Source organism: Tympanuchus pallidicinctus, unplaced genomic scaffold (assembly GCF_026119805.1).
Source record: "Tympanuchus pallidicinctus isolate F22 unplaced genomic scaffold, pur_lepc_1.0 scaffold30, whole genome shotgun sequence".
Classification (NCBI taxonomy): domain Eukaryota; kingdom Metazoa; phylum Chordata; class Aves; order Galliformes; family Phasianidae; genus Tympanuchus; species Tympanuchus pallidicinctus.
The window spans coordinates 1,627,243-1,641,509 of NW_026294748.1; the positions used below are offsets into that span (position 1 = coordinate 1,627,243).

General features: G+C 46.8%; 1 protein-coding gene across 6 annotated transcripts in view; it reads left to right on the forward strand.

Moving 5' to 3' along the window:
- Positions 1-5,351, forward strand: part of CADM1 (cell adhesion molecule 1) — a 158,448-nt gene extending 153,097 nt beyond the window's left edge. For all 6 annotated transcript variants that reach the window (XM_052697456.1, XM_052697457.1, XM_052697458.1 and 3 more), the window contains 2 exons: positions 2,197-2,328; positions 2,888-5,351. In XM_052697456.1, the coding sequence (XP_052553416.1) occupies positions 2,197-2,328; positions 2,888-3,006 (251 nt within the window). In that variant the 3' untranslated portion in view covers positions 3,007-5,351. The remainder of the gene's footprint in view (positions 1-2,196; positions 2,329-2,887) is intronic.
- Positions 5,352-14,267: the final 8,916 nt, after the last annotated feature.

Sequence of the window (14,267 nt, forward strand, 5' to 3'; positions counted from 1 at the left end):
AAGGAAGAAAAAATGTCCTTTTTTAGAGGCGGTTTGTTCTGGCAGCTTGCCACAGCAAGTAGAAATCCTTCAGTCGGGGCTCCAGGACGTGCACCACGTTCCTAAATGCTTATTGTTATTTGCCTTCACCAGAAAGCTGGGAAGCATTGACCTCAAAGGCAGCACTTCCCCTTGGACGTGGAGCTGCTGACAGTTCAAGATGTGTTAATTCTCACAGAGCTGTGCATAGGGCTTTTCCACCAATGAAGTGTATTCTGGGCGGTTTCACAATTAAGTTTTATCCTCTGAGTGCACTTTGGCATTACAGTGTAAGGGAGAATTTTTGCATTTGGGTTCTCTGGGTCTCATTTTTATTCTGATGGTGAATTCCTGTGCAGTAACTGGCCCGTGGCACATGTTCACTTTGCTGAACACCAGGCTTTAACATGCATCCTGGCTTGCTCCTCCCACTGCTAAGTGACCCGGCTTTGGGTTGTGTGGAAACAAAAGCCGTAAGGTTTACAGCGGTGTCTTTTTTGTCCCGTTGAGTTGAGCTCATTAGGCGAGTTCCTGGAAGGGGGTTCTCCCTTCATTCTGCTGTGGGCTGTTCTTTGTTTTATCCCCCAGCGTGCACCAGAGCCTGGCAGCATCAAACCATTGCGAGTGCCAAAGCTGCTGCTTCGAAAAGTTGAAGAAATACTCCAAGGTTTTTTCTTAAATTGTTTTAATTAAAGCGTGCTGTACAGCGCTCCCAGTCACGAGTTATTTACTTGCATCCCTTAGTGCTTCATCTTAGAACAGAATTGGAAATATCGATAGAGAGCGTAAATCCTGGGCTCCTGCTTGAGAGCATTGTATCAGGTTTCAGCTCAAAAGAGCACCATTACCTTTAGCTGTCACGGATCTGTACGCTTGATCGATAAACTTCAAATATTATTAGAGGTGGAGGCTTCAGAGATTTGCTCTGTTCTTTGGAGAGAGACCGGGATAAATCTTTCTTAAAAATTGACTTGAATTTGCACTCTCAGTCTTCCTGGTAAAATGCATTTCTCTTAGGTGCCTGGGCAGCTGCACGCAGGGCAGATTTATAGGCCATGTGCTTCTTGTAGTGAAAGATCTAAATGGTAAATCCTTCACATATGACTTCACAAATCATGTAAAGTTAAAAGATTTTTACCGTTTCTGTTGCTGCTGTGCTTAAATTGTAAGGTATGGCCAGTAAATCATTTTAATGGAGGTGTCGCGCTTGACTCAATAAAAAAAAAAAAGAGAGACAATGGTTTAGCTTCTATTCCAAAATGTTAATGTATTAATCAACGGGAGAATAATTGTTTTTTACTACGTTATAAATCTCAGTTGCCATTAGAATTGCAGCGAGGGTTGATGTAGCTGCGTTCTTAAATTAAAATTGTTTACACTGCTATACATTCATTTTACATGGCCATAGCTCATTCCGGGTTCATTTTGGAGTTGTTCCTCAGCCAAATAAGTCATTCCTCTCCCGGTGATGGCATCCTAAGGGAGAGATGCTTATAAAAGAAAACTAATTGCATGGTGAGGAGTTAAATAAATAAAATAAAGCAGTTGGAGGCGATGCACAATTATTGCTCACTATCTGCTTTTGAAGAGGTTTTTATAGTCGGGATTAAGAGTTTTGTGTCTCCGGACGTCGTGAGCTGTAATGAACAGAAAAGGTCATGCTTAATTATGTAATTTTGAGTTCTTATTTGGGGAGATGATGGCTGTAGATGCATTTACAGAGCTCGGTTGATTGTTTCTTTTTGGGCTGATGTTAAAGTGTTTTCACCGGGGCACTTGTTAATGATGTCTCTCCAGAGCTAACGATTCACATTGCCATATTGTACCGCTACTTGCTGTGCCCTCTGCCCGTAAGGAAGACTGGAGTTTGGGGAGTATCCTAGGGGAGCCTCCAAAACCTCGTGCCCACCGATGATTCCACATCTCTTCTCCTCCTTTCCCTGTCCCAGCTGCCCACCAGTAGTGGTAGTGCTGCTGCTTGTAGCGGGAGGCACCTGGCGAGGTATCGGCCAGATCAGTTCACCCTGAACTCATCTGTCTGGATAGCTCCACGCTTTATCCCTTCTCCTTTGGAAAGCAGAAGGGTGGCTTTTCCAAACCGGAGGGCGGCTGCAACCAAAACCTTCACGTTGTCTCGTAGTAAGTCCCCAATTCTTACTGCTCTTCTAATCTCAACAGATTCTCGTGCAGGTGAGGAAGGGGCAATAAGGAGCGTGGACCATGCAGTCGTCGGTGGTGTCGTGGCCGTGGTTGTATTTGCCATGCTTTGCCTGCTCATCATTTTAGGGCGATATTTTGCGAGACATAAAGGTAAGACAAAGACTGCAACTGGAAAATGAATGGACTTGGCACGTGCTTCAGCTTCCGCGTGGTGTTTTGGCCCTCTGGGTGCTTTAGAAGAGCATCTCTTCTCTTTTACACAAGGAAAGCTGTGGCAGGCAACCAGTGTGCTGAGTGTGCTCGGTACGCAAGTTAGAGCTGAAATTTGGAGGTCTGGCTACAAAACCTCATTGACCTGGGGTGGTGCATATGTGCCAGGTGGATTTTTTGTAACATGATGGGTCTGTGAGGCCGAGCCCACGTGCAGTGCTGTGACCACTCCAGCCCCTGTGATTGCACCGAAGGATTTATGTTTACCAGCTTCACTGAGAGCATTTGGAAAAGCTTCCGAGTGTTGGAAGCGAACAGGAGTTGCACGGTGGGCTGTCTCAGGCGGGACTGTGGAAACCACTGGTCCATGTGCTGGGTTTTGTGGTGCTCTGGGACTTACTCTCGGGCTCTTTCTTTTTGATGGTGTCGATTGCCCATCCTGCTCGTGGCTTTGTTGCTGGCTCTTGCCATGTCACACAGCATAACAATTCCTTTGCAGGTACATATTTCACTCATGAAGCCAAAGGAGCGGACGATGCAGCCGACGCAGACACAGCTATCATCAATGCAGAAGGAGGGCAAAACAACTCCGAAGAAAAGAAAGAGTACTTCATCTAGAACAGCCTTGGTTTCAATGAGGTGTCCAACCGTGGACGGTTACTGGCCCTATTTAAACGATAAAGAGACAGTGATATTGGAAGTTGCAACCAGCTTGTGTCTTTTTTAAAGAGAAACGCAAATGGGTGGAGAGCTGTGAGACTGGGAGGGTCTGGGATTTGCTGTGTAAAAATATTCTTCGTAAAGTACACTCTGCTGTTCGACACCTCAGTTCGTTTGGGTTTTGTTTTTTTGGCCAAGTCCGGCTTGGGTTTAGTTTAGTGAAGTCATTTGCAGAAGATTCTGTGCCTTGTTTTATTTCTGTTTGTTTGGGTTTGGGAGGAGGCTGGGAAGAAGAGGGGCTTTGTGCGTTAGTTCCCTTCGGGTTTCTGTGGTTCTTTGTTTCCCCTTTTGTCCTCTGTTTCTGGAGTTGCCTGCTGGGACCCCTTGGAATAGGTTGGTTTCTTTCAAGGTGTTTTTTCCTTCTTTTTATCTTCACTGTTTTCTGTTCAAAACTCGGTTTCATCGGAGGAGAACCAGCACATTTTAGATTTCATAGTTTGCAATTCGCTGTACTCATATTCCATTTTCTCTATTGTCGTAAAGGCTTGGATAAACAAACAAACAAGAACCTGTTTGTGGCTGCCCGTGTTCCAAATGCTTTAGATTGATGGAGACTAGAAAATAGCCCGCAACTCAGAAAAGGTGCTGCCCGTCCGCGGTGCATCCATCCGCACCCAGGCTCTGCTCCCAGCCAGGTGTCCTGCAGCCCCCGGCGGCTCTGGAGTGCAGGATCTGCCCCACAAAGGGTTTAGGGCAGGATTTCTGCTCGGATAATGTTGCAAACTGCTCTCTGTCCTGGCTTCTCCCCGATTTGCTAGCACAGGAAAAGCCCTCCCAGATTGCCAAAGGCTGCGAGTGTGCAGCTCTGTGGTTCTGTCCCCCTCCGTTGGTGTGGTGCTTGGAAGGCATCATGGTGGGTGTGGGGTTGGGTGCTCATCCCACTGGGATGGCCCACGTGTCTCCAACCCCAAAGCCATCGCTGCGTCCCACACCGTGTCAGGTCCGAGCCCTGGGGCGGCTGGACTGGTGCAACTGCCTTTTATTTTATTTTGTTTTGATCTGATGGATAAAAAGTGGGAATTTGCGTTAAAAAATTACAGTGCTAACTGACTTATTAAAGCCATAGGTAAAAAGGAGAATTTAGGTAGATTATAGATCGGTGACAGATAGCAAATCGCAACGAGAAGGCGCTATGGGAATCCTACCTGAATTTGGTGAATTACCTTGGATGTAGAGAGGTACTTTTTTTTTTTTTTACTGTCTTTATGTGGAACGTGTATGCTGATTTATTTAAGGGTAACATTAATCAGGTGGGTTTTTTTTAGGGGGCTGGGAGGGGGGTCATCTTTCCGTGTGGTTTGTTGGGTTTTTTTTTTCTTTGTTTTTAATTGTTTTTGGCAGAACCATTGTAACGCAGGATCTGTTGGGAATGGGATGGCATGAAAACAAACAAGTCCGTTCCGTAGCAGTCGGTTTTTTTCCCTTAATGCAAGAAGAAGAAACTCACAGGAATAGCTTTTTTTTTTTTCCCTCCTGAGCAAATTTTGTCGAGCGCAGCTCTTTTCTGAGCCTTCAGCACCATTGCCAAACCACACCATGGTGAGAAGCATTCAGCATGTAGAGTTCGGGGGGGGGGGTGGGGGAGCTTTTTTACTCGTCGGTCACAGAATTGGCATCCTGTTTTTGGACAGCCCATCTTTGTTTTGGAAGTGTACAGTAGTGCAGTGTTACCGATGTAACTTTGACTTAAAATGTTGACATGTCTCAGGTTCATGTGTTTTGATTGGTGTTTTCCGTCTCAGGTAGATTGCAAAAATTTCGGCCCCACACATTGGAAAAAGAAAAAAAACAGAATGATAATAATAATAATTAAAAAAAAAAAAAAAACAAAAAAAACAGGAAATTACGAATTTTAGTTGTATATTGGTTTATGTATTTTTTCTTCAGTATACAGTGCACTGTTTGAAATGTATTGTTGAGTATTACTTTGTACAGCTTTAGGTCATTAGGATTTTTAAGTGTGAAGAAAGAACAAACACGTTTAAAGGAGAATTACAAATGAAGGAAGTGTGACTGATGCTAAACAGCCTTGTTCTTTATTCACCCAGCCTTTTTATTTTTTCCCCTTAGGCCAGTTCTGTTTTAAGGTGTCCATGGAAGATGTTACAATGTAAGAAAAATACATATCCATCTGTTCCCATTCACATTTTGTATCGGTTCATGTATACCATTTTTACAAAGAAAAAAAAGTACTATAAAATATCTGTCTTCTTAATAAAAAAAAAATTAATGTTACAAAACTACCTTTGCCTCTCATCCTGCACTCTTTGCTGCTCAGCAGGTAGCAGACAGAGCTCTGCATTGCATGGAAGGTTGGTGCTGGTAAATTAGGTCTGATTGTTGGGTGGTCTTGCACAGAGCCAGGACTCTGATCCTTATGTGTTCCTTCCTGGTTGGGATTCTGTGATTCTGTATCACCTGTTTTAGGATTTGGGGCACCTTCTTGCCTTTGCTGATGCTGCCTTCCAGTATCTCCTGCAAGTCTGAGAAGGGAGCCTTGCTCTCTAAAAGAGGTTGGCTCCGTTGGGAAATCTCTGATGCATTTCCCCAGGCTGCTGAATCCACAAGAGTAGTGCTGCAGCTCAGCTCCCCTCTGGGAGGGGACCAACAGTTGGAGAGCCATAGGTCAGAGCAGTGCTTTGCCTTCTCCCAGCACCATTTTGTCACAAACTCACCCAGTTCTGCAAGGGAACATTGGCATGTGTCAGTCCATTGTAGCAGTTTGAGCAGTACTTCCTAAAGGGCCAAATGAGAAGGAGGAAAAAGCTGCTGGAAGTGCTTGGGCTGAGCACTTCCAGTTGCTGTATGAAGCTGATATCTGACATTTAAAAGATCATTGGTTGGTTTGCTGCATTGCTTTGTTTAGCTTTGTTTCGTTTTTAAAGAAAGATGGCTATCTCAAGTATTTAATTAGAGTTTCAGCATAACGTGCTGGTTGCTGAGCACTGTAATAAGGTTGCCTTGCTTTGTTCAGCTCCTGGGTGGGGGAGGACAGTCCCTGTGGGAAGCACTTGGCACACTGTGCGCACACCTGTGCTCAGCAGTGCCTGCTGGCAGTGCAGAGCATTTCAGTGGTGGGAGGGACATGGCAACGTCTTTTGGGACAGCCAATGCAAACACGAAAGGTTTTGCTGCCTTGGGAGATTTCTAGCTGTTCTCAAAATTAAAGTGTTATTCCTTAAAGCCTAGAGGAGCGCTCCATGATGTGGTGCTGAGATGGGTCTTGGGGAGACCTTACGGGAGGGACAGGTTGGATATGAGGAAAAACTTCATCTCCCAAGGAGTGGTTGGGCACTGGAATGGAGCTGCCCAGGATGGTGGTGGGGTCACTGTCCCTGGAAGTGTTCAAGAAATGTGGAGACGTGGCACCAAGGGATGTGGGCAGTATTGGTGGTAGGTGGACAGTTGGACTGGATGATCTTAGAGGACCTTTCCAACCTTTATGATTCTTTGCAGATCACACGTTCAGAGCAAGCAGAGCTTGCTGTAAATCCCATGGGAAAAAAAGGAGCTGGAAATTCAGCTCTGGTGCGAGTTCAGATTTCCAGCCCTGATACAGGGTGTTGTCTTTTAGTGACACTTGGATGTTCAGAACCAGTGTGTAAACCCTGTGGCACTTCATTCCTTAAGCAGAGTTGCACAGCCATTGGTTCTTTACGAAGCACCTGCTTCCCAATGCACAGCACTCTGTGAACAACAGCAATGCAGTTCATAAGACAGAGAAGGAAAGGACTGAGCAGAACACAGGCGAGTGCCGGGTGGCAACGTGGGGAAGATATAAGTCCACACCAAAATGGGGCACTGCCAGCAAAACTGAGGTCCAGAACTGGGAGAAGACCTGTGAGCACAATGCTGGCTGTGGAGGGCAGCTCACCCCAACTCACACACCTGATCCCTAAAGCCAGAGCTGCCGCTGAGCAGAACAAAAAGGAACCATGGGAAAATCAAAGCGTGTTTGCCTCCTTCAGTCTCCGCTGCCTTCCTGCATGCACGGCTTCTCCTCTGCTCACATTCCTGATGCAAGAGCCTTAAATCTTCCCTAAGTGATAGCTTCTCAGGTTAATTAATCTCTAGGCTTAAACTTGCTGCGAGCAGCGGGAAGTCCAGCCCGCAGTCAGCAATGTTACGATTGCATCTTCTAATACTGTTTATCCTGCATTAGTGTTTATTTGAGGAGAAAATTGATCTGTAACTGATATTTCAATCTTCCAGAGCTGGCGTTGGGCAGCCCAGTGCACAAGCTTTTAATAGCAGATTGGTATTTCAATCCTGTAACAGTGGGGGAGTGTTGGGATATGTGGTTTTCTCCACCCTATCCCAATTCCAGGCTCAATTCTGATTATTTTCACCATTGTTTTCCACTGAATAGATATTACGGAGAGATACTTCATCTTAATGTCTATGCATACAACAAATGCGCTTGCAAGGAGCTTTCCATAGCCAGCCTTGGCGTACCAAGGCTGCTGTTCAGTGCTTCCAAGTTGAACCCACCTCTTCAAGTAATGTTTTTCCTACAGACGTTCTGACACTGAGCAAAAAGAATCATAGAATCACAAGGTTGGAAACGACCTATTAGATCATCTAGTCCAAAAAAGCTTCAGGGCAAGCCGGAAAAGGGAGTAATTCCTCACCTTATATGAAATGAGGATGAACATATGTTCTTTGATCATTAGCGTGGTTATTGTCTAATTATTTCCATTTATAAGAGATGTTAGAATCACAGGTCTGAAGCTGGCTTGCGGTGCTTCTCTCCCCCTTAAAGCCAAAACCAACTGCAGCACACGCTCGTGGTGTCAGAAACAAGGTTACGGAGTTGATGAGCGATTGAATTCCTTCCCCACCTGTTCCTCGCTCCCCTCTCTTTGAACACTTTCTGGTCATTACCATTCAGGCAGCAGCGTTTCTGTCTGGCACAATGTCAGTAGAACAGGTGAAAGAAAAATTCGGGAATCTTTATTCCGCTGGGAGAGAGATAATAATTTAAGGAGCGAGAGAAGGCAGCGCGAGAGAAATGTGCTGAGCGCAGCCAGCGCTTGGCACCGCTTCCAACGACGAGGAGTTGAAAGCGCGCTGTGGGCCGGCGGAGGCACCACGGCAGAGTGCTCACATGCAAACCACATCCAAAGAGCTGCATTGTGTGCATCTCGTCGCGTTGGTGCCGCGCTGCTCCTTGGCAGGCAGCAGGAGATGTTTGATGGCGAGCCCATCGGCGTGGAGATACCTAACGTGTGCCCAGCTGCCGAGGGAAGGAGCTCAGCGCTGACAGCTCATCATCTTCCAGTGCCACCCTGTCTGGAGAGTCCTCCGTCGCGGAGAATAAATCCATTAAAACACTATAAAGACTGGGAGGAATAGCAAATCGCAGCAACGCTGTTGTCTCATGAATTTTAGCTGTATTCGGCAATGGCATCGCCTGTATTTTGCCTGCAGAGAACAACGGCTGGGGGAGTGGGGCAGTTCTGGTGCCAGATGCAGTCCCTCCCTGCGGCAGATGCGCATTGCTGGGCTGAGCTGCCGAGGCCCAAGGAATGAAGCAGTGAACGTGTTAACACGGCCTGACCTCTTCCATCTGCCCCAGCCCCCGTGGATCCGTTAATAAGCAGTGCAATCTGCAAAAAGAGCCTTTTGTGGCTGAAAGTAGAAATCTATACAAAAAGTAACGGGAGAGTGCTTTCACTCCTGACTATTTCTGGGTGTGGTGGAAAAAGTACAAAGGCGTAATAACTGTTATTCAGGAATACTTCACATCTTAAAAATGTGGTACCTGTTTTATGGAACAGGTTACAATGATTTTCTTTCTTTTTGACAGACTGAGAATCTCATTCATCAGGGAAGTATTTGATAGAATCGCAGGACTGTAGAGTGGCTTGGGTTGGAAGGGACCTCCAACACCATCTAATTTCAATGCTCCTGCCTTTTACTGGGAGATAACAAACTAAATGGTAAACACGCTGTCCTATTAAATAAGCTGGGAAGCAATAAATCAGTCTGTATCTGCAGATGGGTAAGGCAACACGTGAAAAACTTCTGTCTTGCTTACCACTGCAGGTGCAGTGAAACTAGGTAGACCTTTCCATTCTGAGACAGTCTACATGTCTTTGCACTGAAATCTAAGGAAAGAATAGAAAGACAGCAGCATACTCTGCTGTGGAGCCAGGAGTCAATGATCCTTCAGCCTGGTCTACTGGTTAGTAACCCTGCCCATAATAGGGAGTTGAAACTGGATGATCTTTAAGACCCCTTTCAAGCCAGGCCGTTCTGTCTTTCTATGATTGTTTTGGGACATTCTGTGGCTCTCGCATCTGCAGGGAGGAGGGTGGTGCCCACCTGCTGCACATGCACACAGCACCTCTCAGTGCTGGTAACATTTATCTGCGTGGCACACATCCACATGCACCTATAGGTGAGTACCTCGTGAACACCAGAAGCTGATTTATTCTGCTCTCTTTCCGCCACAAAATGCCCACGTGCTGCAATGGGGAGAGGTTCTCCATCGTCCCCACTGTCTTTGCTCTTTGCCACTCAGCCCCGAGGGCGCTGGGCTGTGATTAACGCTGTGTCCGCCTTGAAGCACAGTCCTGCTGCTCGTTGTGGTCATTTTTAATAACTCAGTAAGCACAGAGAGGGATGTGGGGAACAGCAAAGCCAGCACGAGGCAAAGCTGCTGCGGGAGACAGGGAAGGGATGGGGCCGCGTGGTTGTGGCCACGTCTCAGCTTCTGAGTTAAAACTGATAGAAGTTTGATTGAGCGTTAATAGCCTATTAAGAACCCAGTTGTGAACATCGCTCAGTGAAAATGCTGCCAGCCCCGGCTTTTGTGAGAGCAAATAAGCTGCCTGTTGCAGAGTTCATGATTTATTTATGGACATGTGTGGCTCATTCATGCCATGCCCCAAATCGGGACATTTCTCATTATTCTTGCGTTTGCCAGCGCCTCTGTGCTGGGCAGGAGACGCAGTTGCTTTGCTCTCAGGCTGTTTACCTTCTGTGAATGTTGAGCAGAGCCTTTGCCAAGACTTTGGATTCAGCTCCTCAAATAGCCCAGCTATTTCCCCAGTCATGTGTATTAAACCACTGCTCCCTTTAATCTTGGCAATTTCAGGCTGCAGCATCCATCTGTTTGGAAAAAGAAACCCAAATAAAGCGCTGCTTGAAATGATCACAGATTTACTTCGCTGTAACTTCAAAAGATTCTTATTTATACTTCATTACGTCCCGGGGAATAGGGAGGTCTGCCTGGGACAACCAGAGCTTAATCCACACTCTTAGATGACTCCAGTAGACTTGTGTCAACATCCAATCTCTTGAAGTTATCCAGCAAGTGACTGCATTGTGCCTTTGTCTGGCCATTTAGAGCCATGCAGAGAAGGAAATCCACCGAGAAACCTCTCTGACTGCATTTGCTGAGATCTAAGAAGCAGCAGCAATTTTCCATGCTGCCCGTTTTGTGCACCCAACATCCCCCCCTTCTTTCCTTGGCCATCACAAGCCAACGCTCTTTGTCATTGAACATCCAGGCATCTTGGCTCCTGGAAAGCCCTCACAGCCCCAGGTTTTCCAAACAACCCCACGGGTTAATGGGGCAATGCTCTGCATTAACTCTTCACGCACCAAAACAGAAGCACTGCTGATAAAGATGGAATGAATAGCATGCAGAAATGAGAGGCTCCCAATCTAACAGCCCTGGGAGTTGGCTCCAGCAATGCTCCCCTTGGGCTGTGAGCCTGCTGCTGGTGAGTGGTTTTAATTAAAAGGACCGAAGGACATTTCATGAAATTGAAGAAAATGATCATTACTTAAACTAAAAGTGTAATGTTTGCCCTGAACTTAACATCTTTACAAGTTGTGTAAGTAATTTGGAACTAATTGCACGATTATATTATTAGGTAAGAAATACAATTCTTTATTATGACGATGATGATTATTTTTTAACTAAGTACAAAAAGGAATTATTTTAACTTCTGATTGTATAATTACTGCCTTTTCTGCTAGGCTGGTATTTCTGGAAGTCAAGGCAGCTCGTGCTACATGAAGTAAGAGCGATAACTGACACTTTAAATTATATCGGGTAAAATGCACCTGAATTCTGAGCTCAGTGATTGAAATACTCTTGTGTTAAAAAAAAAAAAGGTGGAGAGCTGGGGTGAGGTGCAACTGTCCAAGTCCACAGCGTTGATCCAAACCGGCCAGTCAGTTATCATCAGAAGTCCTGACACCAGACTAATAGGTTTTTCTGAAGATCCAATCACATTTTGCAGGCAGTGGCTCCTGGTGTGCCACATGGGATCACATCTGCTCCTCAACGCATTGATCACGCCAAGAGCTGTGCTGTGCAGGCAGCACGGGGCAAGGCAGAGCAACGCAAAGCAATGTAGGGCAATGCTGGGCAAGGCAGACTGATGCGGGGTGATGTGGAGCAATGAAGGGCGATGCAGGGCGATGCAAAGCAATGCAGAGTGACACAGAGGAATGCAGGGCAATGCAAAGCAGTGCAGGGTGATGCAGGGCAATGCAGAGCAATGCACGGCAATGGAAGGCAGTCTTGGACAATGCAGAGCAACGAGAGGCAATGCAGAGCAATAAAAGGCAATACAGGGCAATACAAGGTAATGCAGGGCAATACAGATCACTGCAGGGCAGTGCAAGGCAATGCAAGGCAATGCAGGGCTGCAAACACAGCACAGACACAACATCTACAGTACACTCATGGAAGTGAGTCGTACATGAGTCCTGTGAGCCTGGGCACAGCAATTCAGTCCTCCACACTGAACAAGCCCATAATTCTGGTGGTTCCAATTTACCAGCCATTTGCAGAAAATTATCTCCCTTGCACATATTATCCTCCTCTGATTTTAAATGAACCCCACATATCTGGATAACTTCAGCAAAGGGAGAAAACAAATCCCAACTAAAAAGCCACGCTCAGGCTAATAGTTTAACATCTGAATTAGTACAACAGAGAAAATAATTTAAGTTTAATGGCCAATAAAAGTTTAAACTGGCTTTTCCTATTTCAAGAAACAGTCATAGAGGCATTTCCTATTGTATGCTGAAGGCTTTTCCTGGAAAATGTGACTACATTGGGCCCAGCTGCATTAATACGTTAATAATAGTGGTGGAGTCACCATCACTGGAAGTGTTTAAGGAAAGGATAGGTGTAGTACTGAGGGATGTGGATTAGTGGGCAATACTGGCAGTAGGTGAATGGTTGGACTGGATGATCTTAGAGGTCATTCCCAGCCTTCATGATTCTGTGACTGTATGAAAACCTGCTTTAAGCTGTACGTCTCTGCCTACCTGCTGCACAGCCCTGTGCCTCCCTCCCGTCTCTTATCCTGTTTTGCAGAGCCAGAGCACTCTAAGTAATAGATGTAGAGTAGCATGGGCACAATAGGAATACAGGATATAGATAGAAAGGACAAGGCTGGATACATTCAGCAGTTCCTCAGCCAGCAATGGGGGAAAATCAAAGGCAGGCAGATCTATCAGGCAGATCTATCAGCCCGAGTTTAGTTTGGGGGCAACTCTGACCTCGGGCTACAAAGAGAACTGTGCTCCTTCAGAGGAGGGCATGCGCACGGCCCCTCACGGGGCTTCCTCCCATCCCAGGACTGTGCCACATGCAACCCCTCCTGCCCGTGCCCCTCTGTTCCCCACACACTGCTGCTGGGGTCCTTGCCTGGAGCCCCCGCTCCTCTCTGTACTCTGCTGGGCTGCAGCTGTCTGTTCTGCTTCCAACCGCTCCCTCTGAAATAAGGAGCATTTATCCCAGTACAAAGAGGGAAGGAGTCCCTGGTGTTTAAAACGATGCTGAGACTCTCAGCACTCGCTAAGAACAGGGCTATTGCAGGGATCTGCTGCCTGCTTGGAGCGCTCCGCTGTAACCACCGTTGCTTTCTGCAAATCCCATTTTCCTCTGAACGGCTTAAATAAAGATTTGCTTCATGTCCTGCTAGCACTGGTGTTGTCCTTTGCCTTTCCTCCAAGTCCCACCCGTATGCCCTCAGCATCCTTTGGGATGAGGGGGATTCCTCTGGCTTTGTAATGCATGCTGGGCATTCGGGGCTGCTCCTATTTCAGGTTAAATATTAGGAAAAATTTCTTCTCCAAAACAGCAGTAGGGCATTAGCACAGACTGCCCAGGGAGGAGGGGGGGGGGAGGGGGGGTTAACGTCCCTGGAGGGGTTCCAAAACAGTGGAGATGTGGCACTGAGGGTCAGTGGGCACAGTGGGGACGGGTTGAGGTTGGACTTGGTGGTCTTTTCTAACCTTAATGGTTGCATGGCTTTGCTGGGGCATGCAGCTCACTCTGGGCTGGCCCCACTTGGTGTGAAGGCAGCTCTGCTGCACTCCGCGCTTCTCTCTTCTTCCTGCAGGCTGGGTTTGATACTTCACCTTTCTCACTGAATGAAAAGCAGACAGGATCCAGGTGCTCTGCCTCATTCTTAAGAACCAGGAGCGGCTCAGCCACTTATCTCCTTACTTCAGGAGCTGACAGAGCATCCCTGGAATGACAGCAAAAGCTTGTGTCCAACCTCATCCTGTTGCTTCCAATACACACCAATCCCACATGCCAGGCTCTCACATTTTGCAGGCTGCTCACTGCATTTACACACACAAAGACCTTACAACGAGCCCAGCACAGCCACACTACACACACAAGGCTTTGCAGCCTCAGGAAGCACTCCTAGCCCTGCTGATGTTCCCTTCTCTGGGCAGCACTGTGCTGAGCAGGAGCAAAGACGTGTTTGTCTGTGACTGAGGAAAGGTGTACGTGGCCTTGATTGCCAATGAAAAATTAAGGCCCCGTGTCTTGCATTCATTCCTCCTTGATTACACGCCAGTACATAAACAAACCTTCAGCCTGCTGCCTGAGGGGTGTCAATGATCCACCTTTGCTTTCACTCGCCTCTCCTCCAGCAAATCTATAATGCATTTAATCTTCAGCAGTCACTCTCCTCAGTTTTTAAATGTCTAATTTGCTGCCGAGCGTGGCTTCAATTCTCTCTGTGCCACCGTTTGAATGCTCTGCCTCGTGCTTGCCCAATTGGATGTCTGCTTGGACAGACTGCACCTGATCCTTGGGAAGGAGGGAGGGAGGGAGGGAGCGAGGAGCACACTGAAGAGCAGAGATTTGCCAGCACTGCTGTCCAAGCAAA